This window comes from Miniopterus natalensis, chromosome 15 (genome assembly GCF_054644295.1).
Source record: "Miniopterus natalensis isolate mMinNat1 chromosome 15, mMinNat1.hap1, whole genome shotgun sequence".
Classification (NCBI taxonomy): domain Eukaryota; kingdom Metazoa; phylum Chordata; class Mammalia; order Chiroptera; family Miniopteridae; genus Miniopterus; species Miniopterus natalensis.
In genome coordinates, this window is record NC_142095.1 from 40,466,479 (window position 1) to 40,486,605 (window position 20,127).

Sequence of the window (20,127 nt, forward strand, 5' to 3'; positions counted from 1 at the left end):
AGGGATTGAACCCATAACCTTGGTGTATTGAGACAACACTCTAGCTAATTTAGCTACACTGCCAAGGCCTGTTTTAATGTTATTTTAAAAAGCAAAAAGAGAAAAACATAGGTGTTCAATAATAAGGGCATTTATTAAATAAATTATAGCAAGTAAGTCCATGCAAGAGAATAGAATACACCCTTTAAGAATAATAATATAGTGCCCGGCCAGCGTGGCTCAGTGGTTGAGCACCAACCTAGGATCCAGGCGATCGAGGTTCGATTCCCGGCCAGGGCACATGCCTGGGTTTTGGGCTTAATCCCCAGTAGGGTGCGTGTAGGAGGCAGCCGATCACCGACTCTCATCAGTGATGTTTCTATCTCTCTCCCTCTCCCTTCCTCTCTCTGAAATCAATAAAGACATTTAAATAATAATATAGATACAAGTTTTATATACCCAGAAATTTTTCTGTCAGCAGTCAGCATTTTACTAGTACTTCTCAGAGTAAACATGCAGAGGTAATAACTGTAACAAACTAGATGGCTGACATAAATTTTATTTTAAATATTTTATATTGGCTATAAACTATTTTCTTTTGGATCTGACGGAATTGTCTTATTTTTATTTTATTGGTAATGTTTTTGGGGGAATTTTCTTTTCTGCATTGAAAGTATCACTTGCTAAAAATTGCCAATTATCAGCTGTACAATCATAGTATTTTCTTCAGATATTTTACTTAATGCAAAAGGTAATCACTGGTTGCATATGCTTTCTGTTTAAGCCCTTACTCAGCTTGTAGTTATTACATATTTACAATTGCTTTAGGGGTGAAAGTAGTAAGAATATGAATAGGTAAGACACCTGGATTCAACTTCAAGTTCTACCACTAGCTGTATGCCATCAGGCAACTAACTTTAGCTATTTAAACCTCAGCTTCCTCATTTGTAAAATGGGATTGGCAATATTGACTTGTAGAGGTTTGTGGGAATTTAGTGAAATGCTGCTTCTAAAGCAGGAAGCGCCACTCTGGTATCCACACATATTTTAGCTTTCCTTTCCTTTCTTGGTCCTTAACCTTGCTCTGCTTCCAAGCACTGGCTCTGGTGCCATACGAAGTGGTCTATGGCCCATGTTTGTTTTGTCCATCCATCGTTATGTCTACTCAAAGAGACAGTGAGAATAGTCACCTTGTTGTAGACTACTTCTCAGTTTGGGAATAGTTTTGGTATTGATGTTGGTAGCTGTTTTTTTCATTTCCTTCTGTATACTACTGGCATGTATCTTAATGATTAAATACTGCAGAGAAAATTAGCCAGTAATGACTTTTTATACTAGAAAATTGGGTGCTGCTTCATAGCTGAAGAATAGGGGTTTTGAAAAGAAGTAGATACCTCACCAGTCATTTGTTGTGTCCTGTGCTTCATTCATAAATAGATTTGATTTGCCTCTGTATAATAACTGTAATATCAGGACACAAATATGGTGGACCATGAGTTTATTAGCTAAAACCTTGCTCTTTTACTTCAGTCATCTTTTTTTTTGAAGCACCTACTATGGACTGTGCACTGTTCTATGCAGTGAGTGCGTTGGGTGGGGTAGAGTGGGGGGTTTATAACAGCTAACAAACAGACAAAAATCCCTGACTTCATCGAACTTATATTCTAGTAAGACCTTAATGAAAGGTTTGGGCCAACTTTTAAGGCAATTTTACCTTCCTGGCTAATACTCTAAAGTAAGAGTTCTTCCCTAGCTGGTTTGCCTCAGTGGTTAGAGCATTGACCCTCAGATTGAAGGGTCCCGGGTTCGATTCTGGCCAAGGTCATGTACCTCAGTTGCAGGTTCAATCCCCGGCCCAGTCGGGGTGTGTTCAGGAGGCAACCAATCAATGTGTCTGTCTCACATCAATGTTTCTCTCTCTCTCTCTCTCTCTCTCTCTCCCCCCTCCCCCTCCTCCCTCCCTCTCTCTCTCGCCCTCTCCCCTCCTTCCCTTCCTCCCTACCTCTCCCTTCCACTCTCTCTGAAAAGCAATGGAAAAAATATCCTCAGGTGAGGATTAAATAATAATAATAATAAATAACAGATAAAATTTCCTTCTAAACCAGAAGAATACTTTTGAAAATATATCCCTCTTGGTTTTACCTCAATATCTTGATCATAAAATTGCCAAGAACATCAAGATCAGAAGAGAGTCATTTTTCTGTTTTCCTTTCTGTTCCCCCAGAGTGGTTCTTTTTCTATCTGTATAGATTAGATGTTCTTGCCCCTTATTTGAGACTGTAACTTTGTGACCAAAACTAGGACATTTGGAAATGTCTGATTATAGTATGCTGTGAATGCACCAGAACAGATTGGATGCCCATGGGCCTCATGGTCAGTACTGCACTTCTAATCTAAGTTCCCTGTTTCTCAGCAGTTGACCTTTGACTAGAAATGTCAGTAAGAAAAGAAGCAAAGGCTTTTTGTACTCTATCATCCATTTTACAAGTTAGGCCACAAATTCTAGGAGTGTTCTTAAATGGAATAGTCATAAGTTATATTTTAATATTGTATTAAACATTTTGACAGTAATGACTTTAGGTAGGTTTCTGATTGCTTTCAAGATGGAAAATATGTCTTAATTTAGTTGATTATAAGACACTATATATTTACTATAATTTTTCAAATAATTTATGACTATGTGATGTTAGAAAGTAAATGTCCACCATGTCCCTATTTCCAGAAGTAACTATTGGTATCTCCGTTGTAGATCTTTCTACATTTTAATAAATGTATACAACAAAAATTTATAGCTGAATGTATAGCTATTTTAATCTAAATGGGGTCATATTATACATACTGTTCTTTAACAGACTTTATTTTTGCTTCTTAATAGTATTCAATATATCTTGAATGTTTTCCATTTCATAATGAACAATGCTGCAGTGAGCGTTTTTATAGGTACTGTATGTAGTCTACTATTTCCTTAGGAAAAGTACTAGAAGTGGATATGTGCATTTTAAGTTTTGATACATAACACCACAAACAGTACAGTCAAGTGTATAACATAAAACATAATCATATTCTTAGTGTATTTATAATCTCACTAGAAATAACATATAGTCTGGCCGGGCGTGGCTCAGCAGTTGAGCGTCGACCTAGGATCCAGGCGATTGGGGTTCGATTCCCTGTCAGGGTACATGCCTGGGTTGTGGGCTCAATCCCCAGTTTGGGGCACGAAAGAGGCAGCCTATCAATGACTCTCTCATCATTGATGTTTCTCTCTCTCCCTCCCTCTCCTTTCCTCTGAAATCAATAAAGATATATTTAAAAAATAAATATACATGTTTCTATAAAAAAAAAGAAATAACATATATGTGTGTGTGTGTATGTATGTGTATATATATATATACATACACACACACACACACACAAACAGAATGATATGAAATAGGACATGATTAATTTCAAAAACATATGACTCAGAGAAGATGCAATAAAAAGGAGCAGGATGCTGGAGATATGAAGACTTCCTTAAAGGTGATGGGGCTCAAGCTGTATCTTACAGAATAAATAGGCCAAGTAGAGAGAGTGATCATTGAGTTTAGGGAATTTCAGCTTAAGCAAAGAATTGCAGGTCATAATGAGCTGACATGCTTTGGCCCTCTAAAGAGGCTGGCCTAACTGAAACAGAGCTCATGTGGGAATTAATGCAGGGACCAGATTATGGCTAATTGGCTAAGGCCTAAATGAGAACAGGGAGATGCTAAAGGATTATGGTCAGAGAAATAACCGTCTCTGTAGGCGCTATCATAATGCATACCATAATATACACAAATGTGCATTTCAGATGAGAATCTAGGGCCTTATTCATTCCCAGTCACTTTTAATTAATTGTTGGAGTTACAGTTAGGATTTTTTAAGAGCACTTGGTTGAAAACTATATCTAGGATGTCTTCATTGAATCAGGCAGCACAGTACTTGCAAATATAAATCTTTTAAACAAATTTTTCTCAATGTGGTTCAGGTACAGTTATATTTTCTTTAGATATATAGAAACATTGTTGCCCTGGCCAGTGCAGCTAAGTGGTTAGAGCATCGGCCCGTACATGTATGGGTCATGGGTTTGATTCATGGTCAAGGGCATGTACCTGGGTTGCATGTTCAATCCTTGGCCCAAGTCAGGGTGAGTGCGGGAGGCAACTGATCAATGTATCTCTTTCACATTGATGTTTCTCTCTTGCCCCCTCCCTCCTTCCCTCCCTCTCTCCCACTCTCTCTAAAATAAATCAACAGAAAAAATATCCTTGGTTGAGGATTAACAAAAAAATAATAAATAAATTAAAAAAGATGCTTTTTAAAAAGTAAAAAAATAAAAGGCTATTAATTTTATTGTTTCAAATGTTACTTTTATAACAAATAATTGTTATTTTACTTTTGTTATGAGTATAAATATTACTAAGGCAAACTAGTGTTTTTATATAATAGAACCATTTTCTTTGATCATCTTCATAAAATGTCCACATTTTCCTGGGAATTTGCTATATTTGTTGCAATTCTTTAAATACTTTAGCAAAGCTTGCTTCATTTTTGTTTCCAGTTGGTCAGTGGACAGCCTTGAACAAAAGCCCCAGCCCTCTGCACAGCAGACATGACCCACATTATAATTTAATATGAGCTGCAAGTAATAACCAGCATTCCATATGGGACTAGAGTGGTGAAGAAGTAAGACATCCAGTGACTCAGTGAATTTAAAGTATTTTGCATACAAGCAGATTTAGAGCACGCAGAGCCTGAAGCAGCTTTTTGATAGAAGCTATTTAATTATAATGAGATTCTGCTTTTATTTTTTTTCTTGGTAGAAAACCAGGCAAAAGCAAAGGAATCTGATTTATCAGATACTCTGAGTCCAAGCAAGGAAAAAAGTAGTGACGACACTACAGGTGAGCCTTAACCTAATGTTTACTAACTTGTAGATGTTATTATTACCAAGCAGTTTAGATATGCAGGTTAATGTGGGTGGAGATTTCAAAGCTTGTGTCTGAGGAAAAAGCAGTGCTTTCATTTACCAAGTCATTTTCTTGAATCTTGGATAAAAATATACAAATACAATAGCTGTGTGTTTCAATTATTCAAATACAATAGGAGTATAAATTTCAGTTACTTATTTTGATAGTAACAGCTTGCTAATAGAGTTCACTACTGTTTGTAATTATCTTTTTCCCCCTGTAGACGCCCAAATGGATGAGCAAGACCTAAATGAACCGCTTGCTAAAGTGTCCCTATTAAAAGGTATTTTAACATGTTTTTATGACATTTTAAACCAGGGCATCAGATTTATTTGCCCTTTTCCACAGAATCAATTTCATGTATAACGTGATGTTTTCAGTTTTAGTTAGAAGATTAAGATAAGTTCTGTAAAGTAGCAGGAACTAAAATTTAAAATGTTGGTGTTGATGTCAATGTTTCAAACAAAAATATTTAAATTGTAAAATAATGTGTATCGGTCTAGGTTATGAAGGGCAAAGCAGGAAGTGGTAGAATATGAAATGCAGCAATTTTTTGTGTGTTTACCTTGATGCCTCTGATAGAAACTCATTACTACTTTTAACATAAATTAGAAAAAGGTGAAAATATTAACTTTGTTGAAAACAACCACCTGTTTGCTCTGTTATCATATAATAGCAGTTGTAAATTTCCTCATTTTCTGGTCCTCCTCTCCAATAAAGATACCCAGGTTCTTAGGACACATTTCTAGAGATTTTGGGTGGGGCTAAAATAAGTAGTGCTTGTAATAAATTCTTTCACTTGCCTCACTTCTAAATAAGAAGTACATTTATTTCTCAATATTTACTCTTTAGAATGAAATGAGTAGGAAATAAATCAACATTTATAGAAGCGTTTTAAAATAAAGTGCCTTGGGTTGGCTTATTTATAAATCTGTGGTTGTCAGCATTTAGACTCTTCTATTGCCATATTGTACACAGGAAAAGTTGACATGTAAGTTCAGACCAATTGGTTAAACATGTTGGTGGCAATGGACTAATACCAGGCAGCTCTCTGAAATCAGCAGCAGAAGCAGGCTATGGAAGTTTCTCTGTGTAGAAATACTTATGCTCTGGCTGGGCTATTAAGGCATCTCCCAGTTCAGACCCTGAGCTTTGGAATATATAAGGAAGCCTTAATTTCATCCTGCATGACCTTTCTCCTGGCCTAATTGTGTAATGATGGGATTGAGGGTGGCTAACAAAGAGATTACCTAGATTCTCTTAGAGTTCCTTAGTCTGGGCATCCTGGCCTTCTTTTTTCTTCCCCATGGATACTGAAGCTCACATAGCTCTTTGAGCCACCTTTGATTGAATTCCATTACCAAGGGAAGCCCTGAGGATTACTGGACCAGGCAAATTGCCACCTTGTCCTCAAATATGAGCATAGTTTCCAGCATTCTTCTCAGGTGACCTTTGATGTTGATAAGGCATGCTTTTTTTCTAGTGTTATAAATAATAAATCTATATTTATTTTTGCATAGCCCAGAAATCTCATCTTGGAACATTTCTGATTCTTCACAGAAGTGCAGTACTGTTATTATATAAAAAGTTGTTACTGAAAACATGTCAGAACCCTTGGGCCTTTGGGGGAACATAGAAAAACAAGAGGGAAGGTGAATGAGTAATGAAAATCTGTCATATAAAAGTAGCTGTTCTTTTGGTCTTTTTTACTATAGAAATCTTCCAGAAATCTTTTCAGCAGCCAAGTTCAGATTGCTTTATAAGTAGCATTTATGATTGTATTAATTCTATTCAACTGTTATTAGTGCTTTTGTAATTTTATGTCACTCTGTTCTCAATATTATTTTTATCCTGTTGCCTACCACAGTGCCAGAAGTTCAGTAAAACTCAGATATTTGTTGAATGAATTGATGAAAGACCTCTTACATTAAAGTTATAAAACCACAAGAGCATTAGGAAAGTAACATTCTAGACAAGAAGCTAAGAATCAAAGAGCTCTGGACTCAATCTCAGCTTTGTTATTTATTTGTAATATGCCCTTGGGAAAATTGCTTAACCTCTGTGCTTCACTTTTTTTCATTTGTCAGACTGGGAAAAACTGACTTCATAGGGTTATTGTAAGGATTAAATTAAATAATGCATTTACCATGGTTTTGGGAATATAACATGCTAAGCTTGGCACTGTAACAAAGACACTGATAGGAATGATGAGGATGGTGATTGATGAAAGCAGACCAGTCTGTTAAAGAGTAACTTTTCATTAATTGAATAAGATTGTGAGGTTTAAAAAAGTATTTCCTACTTTATCTTTTAGGGAAAAACAGGTGGTGGAACTTTTCCAATTAATAATAGAGATCACCCTTCTAGTTGTTAGATGGGATGCTGCCCAATTCATAAATCACTTAATAAAGCCAATTAGATCTTCAAAAATAATAATAGTTATGTGTTTATTTGTTTGTTACTTTGCCACATGTCAGGGAAAATTTTTTTAAATCCCTGAGTACTGCAGGAAGGCTAAATTATATCGTACAAGTGCCCATAAAAGGGAAAGTTATGGGAGAGAAAGAGACTGGAAAATGCAAGGTGCCTGTGAAAGGAGGGTTGGTGTACTAATGCTGCCAGTGATTGCTGGGGTGAAGATAGGTCAGAATTCCCTAACCTTACTTTAAGTTAAGGTGACAAAAACAGAACCCCCAAACTTACATTGCTATATGATTGCCAATTTTTGTTAATGAAGTAGTATCTTTATCAACACCTAGTGAAAGATTTTGCAGCTTGATTTTAAGAACAGACTGTTAAGTCAGTCACTGATTAGATGTAAAGAAAAATCCACCAGTTTAGAGACGGGCATATTACGAAATATCTCCAAGAAAGTCACCATGGCCCTAAATAGTTATTTATTCCATTGTTTTTTTCTTTTGTAAGAGTTGTATAAATTGTTAAAAATAATGTATTCATTGCCACTTATTAGAAACATTTGGGTTATGCTTGATTATCTGTGGTGTGCTTTGTAATCTGTGTAAGTTCAATGGACTGACATATTTTTACCTAAATAAAGAGTAAATTATTAGACTCTAATGTTAACCTTTAGAGCTGTAGAAAGGAGCTACATTTAAGTAGCTCCTTTATTTTCCCCACTGAAACCCTATGTGTGACTTCTTAAACCATTATTTTCAAATTTTATTTTTCTTTTAAAAAAATAGCCAATCTTTATTTACAGTTACAGTATGCTGCCCTTCCTGTTAGTCATGTAGGATTAAGAAAATAATCTGAAGTAGATTAATCATTCACCATAAGATGTAAATGAAAGGATGATAGCAGTAGTACCTTTTTCCTGAAATATTAATCATTTTCGACCAATGTATGCCACTTTTGAAAGAAAACTGAAGATGTGGCTTAAACCACAGGTTTTTATGTGCTTGAAATCATTTCAAAAAAAAAACAATAAGAAGAAAACTGGAATTCAATCTAAGTAGTATGGAATGTAAGTTTGCTCTATTTAGGGATTGTGCCAGGGCCTGTCATGGTTTCAAAGTCTAATAGACTGCCCTTGGAGTTTGAGGAGTTTCTAGTCAAATGGTGATAGAAAAGTTGCAGATGATAAGCTGCGTCTTGGTGGATGCTGCCATTAGGAGTCAAAGAAAGGAGAAAGAATGTTCAGATTTTTTATTTGTTTCTTTTTGTTTTATTTTGGAAGATGGGGAGGAAAGGCAGTTTAAGCTTCATGGAAGAAGTATCATTTGAGATGCCCCTGAAAGTGTTTCTATCATTACCATATTGATGTATTCAATAATAAAAAATCTGAGCCTGAATCTGGTCAACTTGCAGGACCTATAAAGATGGGGCATATTCTAAATGATGTGGTGCGCATACAACAGCCAAATCAGAATGTGGAAGATTCTCTAGGACAGTGACCCAGTTTCTTCAAGTAAATTGCAAGGTTTAGGGAGAAAAAGGAATGGGGGATCCTATAAATTAAAAGAGATTTAAGAGGTGTGTCAACTAAATGCAATGTGTGAACCTTGTTTGGATCTTCATTCAAACAATCCAACTGCAAAAGAAATTTGAGACAGTGGGGAAGTTTTTAAATTCTAAATGGATATTTGATATTAAGGAATTACTTATTATTTACAATGTGATAATAGTATTGCAGGGTTTTTTTTAGTTCTTGACTTTTGGAGAATATATTGATATAGATATATTTTTTAAGTGGGTAGGACTATAAGAAAAGATCAAGTCATCTTAAAGGAAATATTGGGAACTACAAGCGATATGGGTTGGGTTTGACAAATACAGTATAATTAAACTTTGTTCACATAATCATTTGAGTGTTTTATAAGTTGGAGTAATTATTTTGGCAAAATTCAGTGGCTTCTGAGCACAGAAATTTGATCAGACCTGTATTTTGGGGATATTTGTTGGATGAATTAGAATAGGTAGAAGCTGGAGGTAAGGCAATCGGTTAGGAAGCTTAGGTAATTATTGGCAGTCTGAACTAGGATAACTGTTGTGGACATTTAAACAAAAGAACAAAACCCAGTTTTGGGCCCTGTTCTTGTCTTTATCATCTCTCCTTTGGTAATCATCTGAAACCCAGAGACCTGAGACACAGAATATGAAAGAGAAATGAAAGATATAATTCCAGCATTTGACCCTGAATGACGGAAAGAATGGTGGTATTATTAAAAGAAATATTTATTTCTGGAATAAGAGGTATCCTGGTAGGAAAGTGATGGTTTTAGTTTGGCACATGTTGAACAGGAAAGGTGACCGTAGGCTCTGGTGTGCCTGGAGACCATTTATGCCTTTTGTCCCAGCATAATTATTAAAAGTGCTCCCTTTCACATTTAAAGGTGTCCTTGTTTCATATTGTTACCCTAGGAACTAGAAATGCTTTTAGATGTGCAAGACAGAAACTAGGACTAGAAAGTCATTGTCATTTATTTCTGAGACATTTATTGACCTAAGAGATACTGAGGTAAGACACATTCAGAGGCTACAGTCTTGTGGAAGAGTGTTGACAGTAGTTTAAATAGGTGTGATGGAAACTTTAGAGAGCACATCTAGCCGTGTTTTGGGGATTCTCTGCATAGAGGTGGACCATAGTAGCGGGGGGAAATTATTGAGAAAGAAGAGCAATAGGGAGGACAGAGGAGCCACAAAAGGTCCAGTTTTCAAGAGGAACCTAGCTGGTCAAAAGCAATGGCAGAGGGGTGAGAATCAGCAGTAAGAGGCTGCTGCCTAGGACTGTCTCACATGGCTGCACGTACCCACAATGGAACAATGGTCTTTCTCCATCGTAAAGGTTGTTCTCATCGACTAAGCCTGCAACTACCAGACCTTCCAAAGGGAGGAGTGCTGGTGGTTGAATAAGGGTGCCCCCTCCCCCCCGGGTCCCCCGGCCAGCTGCCTCAGCCAGATCACTGCTGTCAGTTGATGAGTTAACGGATGTTGTGGCTACATCAGCCTTCAGCAAATATGCAAAATAGAATTTGGAAAAGGTACTCTGATTTGGCCCTTTACCAAGTGGTTCATAGCATCTCAGCCATGTTTAGAACAAAGAGCAGAGTTTAAGTTAACTCTCTAGTCACTCTTCTGAAGAAACAGTGACACCAGATTTAATTAGGATATCATGTAGGTATTGCGAGTACCAAGGCTGGTTCATTTAGTGGGTTCTTGCGTGGTGTGGATCTCTTTACAGGATTTAGCTTTAGTCTGAGAAAAGCTAGCCCTTGGCCCATACTGTATACCAGGTAGTTCAAAATATAAACCATTTGTGTTAAAGGGAAAAATAGATTCTGTTAATCTTTCCATGCCATCACAGCTTCTAAAAACATTTATTTCCATATGACTTGCACATCTAAATAGAGGGGATTTGGCTCAGTAAGGCTTTCAATTATCTTCATCTAAGCACTTTTAACCAATGCTCATCATAAAACTTTTTCCAAGATTGTGAAGTAGATTGATACAAAAAGTCCCTTTCTACCTGGCTGGTGTTGCTCAGTGGTTGAGCATTGACCCATGCACCAGGAGGTTGCAGGTTCAATTCCTGCTCAGGGCACAGGCCCAGCAGGGGGCGTGCAGGAGGCAGCCGATCTATGTTGATGTTTCTTTCTTATTGATGTTTCTCTCTCTCTCCCTTCCTCTCTCTCTAAAATTGATAAAAACATGTTAAAAAACAAAAAGTTCCTTTCTGTGACAAAAGTAAGGCACCATGAGAGTGGACCCAAACCACAATAAACTAATAATGCATTTTCCCATACAACCCTATAAAATGCAATGATCAGTCTTTGAGCCGTTGATCAACCTTAGCAGAAAAAGATTTGTTCAGTTGTCTTTGGCCAAAAAAAAAAAAAAAAATTGGCACTTGTTTTCTGAAAAGGGGATCTACACACTAACTACTTGATTAGTTTGAATAGTCATTTGTGTTTATGTCAAACTTAATTTGTAAAGATGTGGGGCCAATATCTCACTTCTATGATCAAACTCTATGTAGAATTTATATATTTACATGATTTGATGCATGGCCTCTTATTTGCTCTAATTTAAATGCTGTTCCTTTTCATTATGTGGTGCAGAGAAATAATTCGCTTGATCCTTGTGTTATGAGTTCATCATTGCCTAAATTTGTCTCCTAAAACATAATTACTTAACATAAAATCTGTTCCATTATTTTTAATTTGAAAAAGAAATATTAGTTTTGTTTCACAACATCACTGATGAAGAAAATTGTTCTGCTGCAGACAAGAAATGTCTGCTTTAATAGACCTTCAAGATGGATTACATAATGATTCTTCATTTATAAAAGAATCCTTTTCCTCAAAATAATAGTCCTTTAGTTGTCACATAAATTTATTTATGATTATTATTTTTAAAGTGAACACATTTTAGATGCAAATCTTTGATTGCCTTGTATATAAATCAGATAGTTAAGTTCTTACTGTACGTCTAGCATTGTATTAGATAGAATATAGTGTGTTCCATATAGTATGGAGCAGAAGTGTGAAACATATGCATTTAACATGTATTAATACTAAAAAGAAACCAATAATATGAATCCTTTTATTTCTGGAGAAAAATAAGAGTTGTTTTTTAGGAAAGCATGCTGCTTAATAGCTGTGCTATAACTAAGAAGGTACTATGATTTATAGGAAAGACAGTTGAGCTAGAATGAGAATTTTAGTTTTGTCTCCACCACTTCCACTTCCCAAATGTGTAAGCCATTTCAGATTTCATTTTATTTCCTCAACTGTCAAGTGAAAGGAGTAGGCTACTTGATCTTAAAGATCTCTTCAAAAATCCGATGTATCTATGTGGATTCATGCTCCTTTAAAAATGAAAATAAATGCTATTAAACAATTTGGGAACTTGAAAGGGCTTCCTGGTTTACTTGAGTTTTACTCTCTAGCTCTAGAAGTCAAGTAAGAGACCACAGTGTGCTGGGAGTTAGATGCAATCATGGGGTTAGATGCAGAGGCTTGAGACTGGGCTTTAAGTGATGGGCAGGTTTGGAGGAGTAAAGGAAAATGGCATGAGGAAAGTAGTCATGAGCTGGAGTTACTAAGGAGACTATTAGGAATTGAGTATATTAGTAAGTAAAGGAAAATAAATAGTGACTGGATTATAGAGAACTTTAACAGTCAGATAAAGATATCTGGACTTGATACACAAGGAGTCAGTATAGGTTCTTAATCTAAATAAAAGAATTGCTCTAGTCTTACAATCTAGTATAAAACGCAGAAGGGCAAGATAGGTTAAGGACAAGAATTTAGGAAGAAATGATTGGTCTTGTTCTAAGATTGTATTATTAGGATTGATAATTTCAAGAGATGTTTTTAATTATGAAAACTTTCAAACATGAGAAAAGTTGAAGAAGATCAAAAACACCCATATATGCCCATTACCAAGATTCAACAGTTGTTAGTATTTTACCGTATTTTCTTTACTTGTATGTGTATATATGTAGAAATTTTTCTTTTAACTTTTTATTTTGACATAATTTCGGACTTACAGAAAAGTTTCAAGAATAGAACAAAGAATGGTTTATACTCTTTATCCAGATTCTCCAAACATTAGTATTTCACCCTGTATGCTGTTAACATTTTACCAAATTCAGTTTATCCATCTTCCCCCTCCATCTCCCTTTCCCCTCCCTCTATGTCCCTGAACCATTGAGAGTACATTGAGACATGATAGCCTTTACTTTTAAATACTTCATGTGAATTTTGTGTTTCTCTTACATAGCCATTGTACAATTCCCCAAATTAGGAAATTAACATTGATATATATTACTATTATCAAATCCACATAACTTACTCACATTTTGTCAGTTGCCTCAGTAATTACCTTTATGACAAAAGAAAATCCTGAGTCATGCGTCACATTATGTTTTCATGTCTCTTTAATCTCCTTTAACCTGGAGCAGTTCAAATCTTTCTTTGTATTTCATGACATTGACATATTGGAAGAGCAGTTCATTTGTAAAATTTCCCTTTGCTTGACTGTACCTTATATTTCCTCATGATTAGATTCAAGCTATCTATTTTTGGTGGGGTTATAACAATAATAATAATAGGTATCATATCAGGAGGTATCTGATATTGAATTGTTCTATCACTGATATGTAAATATCCTGTTGCTCCTGTTATCTACTTAATTTTAGCATCTACTGATGATTCTTGCCTGAATCAACTGTTACTATATTAGTGTCAAATAGTGATTTCATAATTCTGCCATTCCACTTTCATTTATTGGCTGGCTTTCTGCTATAAGGAAGAGTTTTCTCTCCGCTCCTCCTCTCCTCCTCTTTTCTCCCCTCATGTAATCAATGAGTGTTAAAATATGTATATGTAATATTTCTTACTGCGATTGTATTGTGAAATTTTATTTTCAGCTCTTTTAAAAAATGTTTTTTTATTGATTTTTAGAGAGAGATGAAGGGAGAGGGAGAGAGAGAAAGAAACATCAATGAGAGAGCAAAACATCAATTAGCTGCCTCCTGCACACCCCCTACTGGGGATCTAGCCCTCAACCTGGGCTTGTGCCCTGACCAGGAATCGAACCTGAAACCTTTAAGTGCATGGGACGACACCCAACCAACTGAGCCACACCAGCCAGGGCCTCAGTTCTTTTTTGATGAATTAAAGTAGCTATGCCTGAGCTATTTTTAAACCAAAGTAATAGCCAAATAGAGCTAGAAGAATATGGCCTACTAGATTTATTTCAGGCAATATTCAGTAGCAGAAAGTTTTAATACAATGAAAGATAAGCAGAGTGACTAGAGAGGAAAGAAGTTAGGGGAAGGGACATATTTGAGATGTAATGGTAGATCTAATTTATTTCAATAAAACCATTTAAGTTACATCATTTAATAATTCAACAAATATTTGTTATGTGTGTGGTGTTGGGAAAACAGTGATGACAAAGCACAGTGCAGCTTTCAGCCTAGTTTTTATTTTGTATTCCACAACTGGGGAAATCATGCTAAAATACTTTTTCTTGAAGAAAAGTTTGTTTCTGTTTTTTTCATTTCCAGTTAAGTTAAAAGTGAAATTGTTGTTACTTGTTATTAAAAAATTTCAAAATTGGTAATAGCATTTTGCCTATCTTACTGAATTTCAGGCCTTACATAAACTATATGAGTGAAATTTATCATTATAGTATGTATTAATATGTATTTTATAGTACCGTACCATGAGTTACTAATATATTTATTTAACTGTACTTGTATTCTTTCTCCAGGGTAAAATGACTAAAATGCTTAATATAATTTGCATCCAAGTTTTATTTAACCCAGTTGTACTATGTTGTTTAACTATGCATGTCGAAACATGAAAGAGATTGCTTGCTAATCTTTGGTTGTAGAGATTATATTGTGATACTAACTCTTGCTTTTAAAATAAACATATTTTTGTCAGATGACTTGCAGGGTGCACAGTCAGAAATTGAGGCAAAACAAGAAATTCAGCATCTTCGCAAGGAATTGATTGAAGCCCAGGAGCTAGCTAGAGCAAGTAAACAAAAATGCTTTGAACTTCAAGGTGAGATTAAGATTACTTTGATTCTTTAGGGGATGTGGAGGCAACATGATGTAACTGAATGGCCCAAACTTGAAGTCCAGAAGCATGGTCTCTTGTTCCAGATCCACAGCTTTATTACATAAGTGACCTTGGGGCATTCAGTTAACCTCTCTGAATTTATGTTTCACATCAGTAAAGTGGGGAGAATTCAGTTGCTCTACTTCCTTCACATTTCTGATGTGAATATAATGAAAGACCTCTACCAATGAAAGATCTTGAAGTTAATTACATATTGAGCACAACAAAAAGAAAAAACAATGTAAACAAATTTCTAATTCTTAGTTGCTGTAATGTTAGCTACTCAGGTAAGGTAAGGGAGATTTATATTCCCTGTGACTTTTTAGTGTACTCATCAGTAAATGGGAGGAGTCAGGCTAGGTCACAGTATAGAATCTACTAACGTCCCAACCATTTCTTTTCTAGTAGCTCATTTTCCTGTGGTGTCAGCCAGTGGAGTGTGTGCTGTTCCCTAGAGCTTACATTGTTGTATCATTCACATTAACTACCTGGTTGTAATCAGTTAGTGCATTGGGAAGTCTTAGAATGAAGGGAAAGTGAGTGGCCTCTGGAGTCCTCATGTTCTCTAAGGCTGCCTTCCTGACAGGAGAAAGATCTTAGGGAGAAGTTCCTGCCTCCTTCCTTTTCTGCTGCTTGAAGAACTTAGAGTTGATATTCATCTAACTTGAACCTGCAGGGGGCTTAGGCTAATCTAATTAATTATACTGGAAAAAATATTTAGCAAACAGCAGAAATTAGTAATTTCTATGTACTTGGTAGTACACCTGAGGATTTTATTTTTTAAATTTAAGCTCAAACTGCTGATTAACAACTATCAAGAATGTTTCTCATGAAGAATAGCACATACTATCTTGGTGATAAAAAATCTAGAAAACTCCACTACTCAATTGAATAGATTTATTACTTACTACTTACTGTGTTGTGCTCCTAAAATCTTTAACTATCTAACTGCTAATACTGATGATACTTACTACCTAACTTTTGTTTCCTTCAATAAGCTTTAAGAGAGAATTTTTAAGAAATTTCCAGCTGCCCAATGTGGAATACTTTTATTAACTCACAAAATTAGATATACTGTGTTTTACTTTCAGCTCTTTTGGAAGAAGAAAGAAAAGCCTATCGAAATCAAATTGAGGAATCTACTAAACAAATACAGGTTCTTCAAGGTACGGAACACTCCAAGGGCATTTGAGGTAGTTTTTAGTGATTCAGAGGGAATGGAAAATAAGAGTGTGGAGGGTTCCCAATTTTTGTGGCTTTCGTTCTTCCCTGGAATCTAAGACTATAACTGGGTGAGCTTTATTTATTTATTTTTAAGAAGCTACACAGGAAGATTCCCCTGTACTCCAACAATAGCCACTTGGAGTTGGAAGAGCAGGGGTGAAGGTACGAATGTGGTAAGATTGTCACTTTCTGAGTTACTGTAGCGAGTTACTACAGAGTCTTCAGATAGGAAATTAGTTTGAGCTGCTCTGTGCATCAGCACTTTTAATTTGTTGGTGGCATTTTGCTAATGTTCATAGCACACTTGGCATTGCAACAAAAAGTGTGTACCACATGAAATAGAATAATGGTCCCAGCACTGCCTTCAGTGGTAAAGGCTGCTCTTCACAACCCCTGTCTATTTGTCTATCGTGGGGTCATTACAGAAATGACCAGAAAGACCCCTACCTGTCAAGGGTTTTCATTGAACTGGAGCTCCTGTTACTGTGAGGCTGTAATTGTGAGATACCCCAGGGGAGATCTTTCTTTTCTATGCTATTGTAAGATTCCTAAAGCAAGATTAATTTGCCTTCATTGTCAAAGAGAGAACCAGTGTTATTTAAATTTTTAGCTTGAGAGATAGGGTGAGAAAAAATTAAATAAACCAAAAAATCTCACTTCAGAAGAAATGAGGAGTCATTGTATGAGGCCTGTGATATTTGTCCTAAAATATCCCAGAGAAAAACCAGTCTTTCGGTTTTCTTTTTTTCTTTTTGAGTGGGATATTTAAGTTATTAAATTTTTAAAATTTTATTATTTTCAAATTAGAATTTCTGGTGTAGGTTATATTCTTTCTAAGTTGAAAACTTTTTAAACCCTTATTATAGCTTAATGCTACTATTCATTAGTTTATATAAATCTTATTTGAATCTATATTGCCATTTTGTATTTTACATGGGCAGTTTTCCCTAAAAATTCTTAGTGCTGCCGTTTGTCTTAAAGATGCCTTACTTAGGCATCAATGAGTGCCCCCTAGTGCCAGCATGTATATTTCACAAATCCATTGGCCATTGTGTCTTTTCAGATTTTGAACCTGTTACCTCAGTATTTCCTATAAACTTAAAAGGCCTAATATTTTCTTTAATGTTTATTTATGGAGCTCCCTCCTCCTCTCCCCACCTTAAATCCTCTTAATTATTTTAATTATTCTTTTCTTGTACCTAAGGAATTTTTTCTCGTGTTATAGTAACCAAAACTAGTATTCTGGTCCTGAACAAAGTATTATTTTATACAGATTATTTCCAGTTCCATCATGAGGGCATAAGACCAGATCTTTTAAAAATGTGCCTCTTTGAATGGGGACATCTGCAATAGTGTCAGCAATAAAAATAAAGTTTAAAAAACTACCGCTTTGGTTAGGCAGTGTTCATTAATTTAAATTCTTTTTTTTTTTTATTTTAATCCTCACTAGAGGATATTTTTCCCATTGCTCTTCATAGTGGAAGGGGTGGGGAGAGAAAGAGAGAGAGGGAGGGAGAGAGAGAGAGAGAGAAAGGAACATTGATGCGAGAGACAAATTGACTGGCTGCCTCCTGCTTGAGCCCCAATCAGGGCCGAGGATCGAGCCTGCAACCGAGTTACTGAATCGAACCCAGGACCCTTCAGTCCGCAGGCCGATGCTCTAACCACTGAGCAAAACCAGTTAGGGCAATTTTATTAATTCTTGATTGTTTACTATGCTAGTATTGGGGATAGAACATGCATGAGGTGTACAGTCTAGTGGAAAAGTTATACAACAAGCAAATATATAATGCAATATCCAATAAGGGCAGGGTAAATAGCTAGAGAATGACAGAAATTTTTTTTAGGTAAGTCATCAGAGAAGCCTTCTTTAAAGAATTGATATTTGAACAGAAAAATTGAATCAAGAGCATCAAAGGTTTTTCTAATGCTTACCATTTGACCATGCAATTCCCTGTCCAGGAATTCAACCTAAGAAAAAAATTGGGATTGTGTTATAAGCAGTATTGTTTATAGTAATTAAAAACTAAACAGTCGTCAATAAAATACAGTGAAACTATTTTGTTATTTTTAAGAGATGTTCATCACTAGCGGGATAGAGAGCACTACACATATTATGCTTTTCACACGTGTGTAAATGCACAGAAAATATCTAGAAGAATAAGTACCAAATGTTAGAAGCAGTTTTCTCTGTGTGGGGAAAATAAAGATTAGTTTGCTTTTTTTATCTTTGTGTTTCTGTGTTTTGACATTTTCTGTATTAAACACAGATTGCTTGTACAGTTTAATCAAAAGCAACAAGGAGCTGTGACAGCCTGGGCTGTGTAGTGACTACAGCCCCATATGGGCTGTTCTTTTATTCCTGATTGCTATGGACTAAGGAAATGATAGCTAAATATACTTTTTGTAGCCCAACTGCAGAGGTTACACATCAATATTGAGAATCTCCGGGAAGAGAAGGACAGTGAAATCACAAGCACTCGAGATGAACTGCTTAGTGCCCGAGATGAAATTTTGCTGCTTCATCAAGCAGCAGAAAAGGCTGCCTCTGAGCGGGACACTGACATTGCTTCTTTACAAGAAGAGCTTAAGAAGGTGCGAGGTGAACTTGAGCGGTGGCGGAAAGCAGCGTCAGAATATGAGAAAGAAATCACAAGCCTGCAAAACAGCTTTCAGCTTCGGTGTCAACAGTGTGAGGACCAGCAGAGAGAGGAAGCAACAAGGCTACAAGGTGGATAAGTGTGTTTTACGTAAAGCTCTTAACTCTTGACAATGATAACCTTATAACTTGTAAAAACTAACCATTCCGGCTAGTTTTCTCTTTGGTAGCAATGAATTGTACAAAGTAGTGTCTTATATTAGGGCTATAAACATTCTACAGGTCTGCAAATTCTGGAATTAACTAATTTTTTTTTATAATTTTATATTTTATTTAAATACTATTAACAATGATTTGTCTTATAAAATGAAGTGGGGGTGAAAACTACAAAAGTTTAAGGTGATGGGACTTCCCGTGAGATATAGATGCAGACTAACAGGAATCTGAGAATAGCCACATAAAATCTACATATTTTTAAGAGGGGCAAAAAAGTATGTTGTTCTTTGAAATTCTTCACCTTTTTTTTTTCTCAGTTATGGAAGTTATGTTCCTATATTAATGAATATGTTTTGGGATTCTTTTAGGTGAACTAGAGAAATTGAGAAAGGAATGGAATGTATTGGAAACTGAATGCCGTTCTCTAAAAAAGGAAAATGTTTTGCTATCATCAGAACTGCAGCGGCAAGAAAAAGAATTGCATAAGTATGCAAGAACTATTTTTTAGCTTCAAATATTTCTTTACCTTAAATTTAAATTTAATTTAATTTTGATACTTAAATGTATTTTTGGAGCAAGTGTTCAGCCAGTCTCATTTTGGCTATTTGGCAGGTTAACTATGCTAAATGACTACTTCAGCATTTTTTTCTACCACCACATGAGGATATACAGTCTTTCCTTTGGGCGTACTCATGGAATACAAATTCATTAAATGCTCCCTCCCCCCAAAAATATTCCTAAACAAACAGCAAAGATCTATAATTAGTGACTGAACTTGCCCTACAAACTAAATGATAATATCAAATAAGTTTGCTTTCCTTTTACACCAGTGACCCTTCTATTAATAAAGGTGATCAGGAGATGACTATAATAAAGAATTCAGCCCTGCTGGGTGTGGCTCAGCGGTAGAGCGTTGACCTAGGATCCAGGCATTCCAGGTTCAATTCCCCATCAGGGCACATGCCCAGGTTGTGGGCTCGATCCCCAGTCGGGGGCGTGCAGGAGGCAGCCAATCAGTGACTCT

General features: G+C 35.9%; 1 protein-coding gene across 12 annotated transcripts in view; it reads left to right on the forward strand.

Annotated features, from left to right (window-relative positions):
• The window catches only part of SLMAP (sarcolemma associated protein), a 128,314-nt gene that overhangs the window by 97,834 nt on the left and 10,353 nt on the right, over positions 1–20,127 (forward strand). For 7 of the 12 annotated variants that reach the window (XM_016205510.2, XM_016205515.2, XM_016205512.2 and 4 more), the window contains 6 exons: positions 4,821–4,901; positions 5,191–5,250; positions 14,885–15,007; positions 16,156–16,230; positions 18,699–19,019; positions 19,472–19,589. In XM_016205510.2, coding sequence (XP_016060996.2) covers positions 4,821–4,901; positions 5,191–5,250; positions 14,885–15,007; positions 16,156–16,230; positions 18,699–19,019; positions 19,472–19,589 — 778 coding nt within the window. The remainder of the gene's footprint in view (positions 1–4,820; positions 4,902–5,190; positions 5,251–14,884; positions 15,008–16,155; positions 16,231–18,698; positions 19,020–19,471; positions 19,590–20,127) is intronic. The other 5 variants (XM_016205517.2, XM_016205518.2, XM_087825048.1 and 2 more) reach the window with 1 other exon arrangement.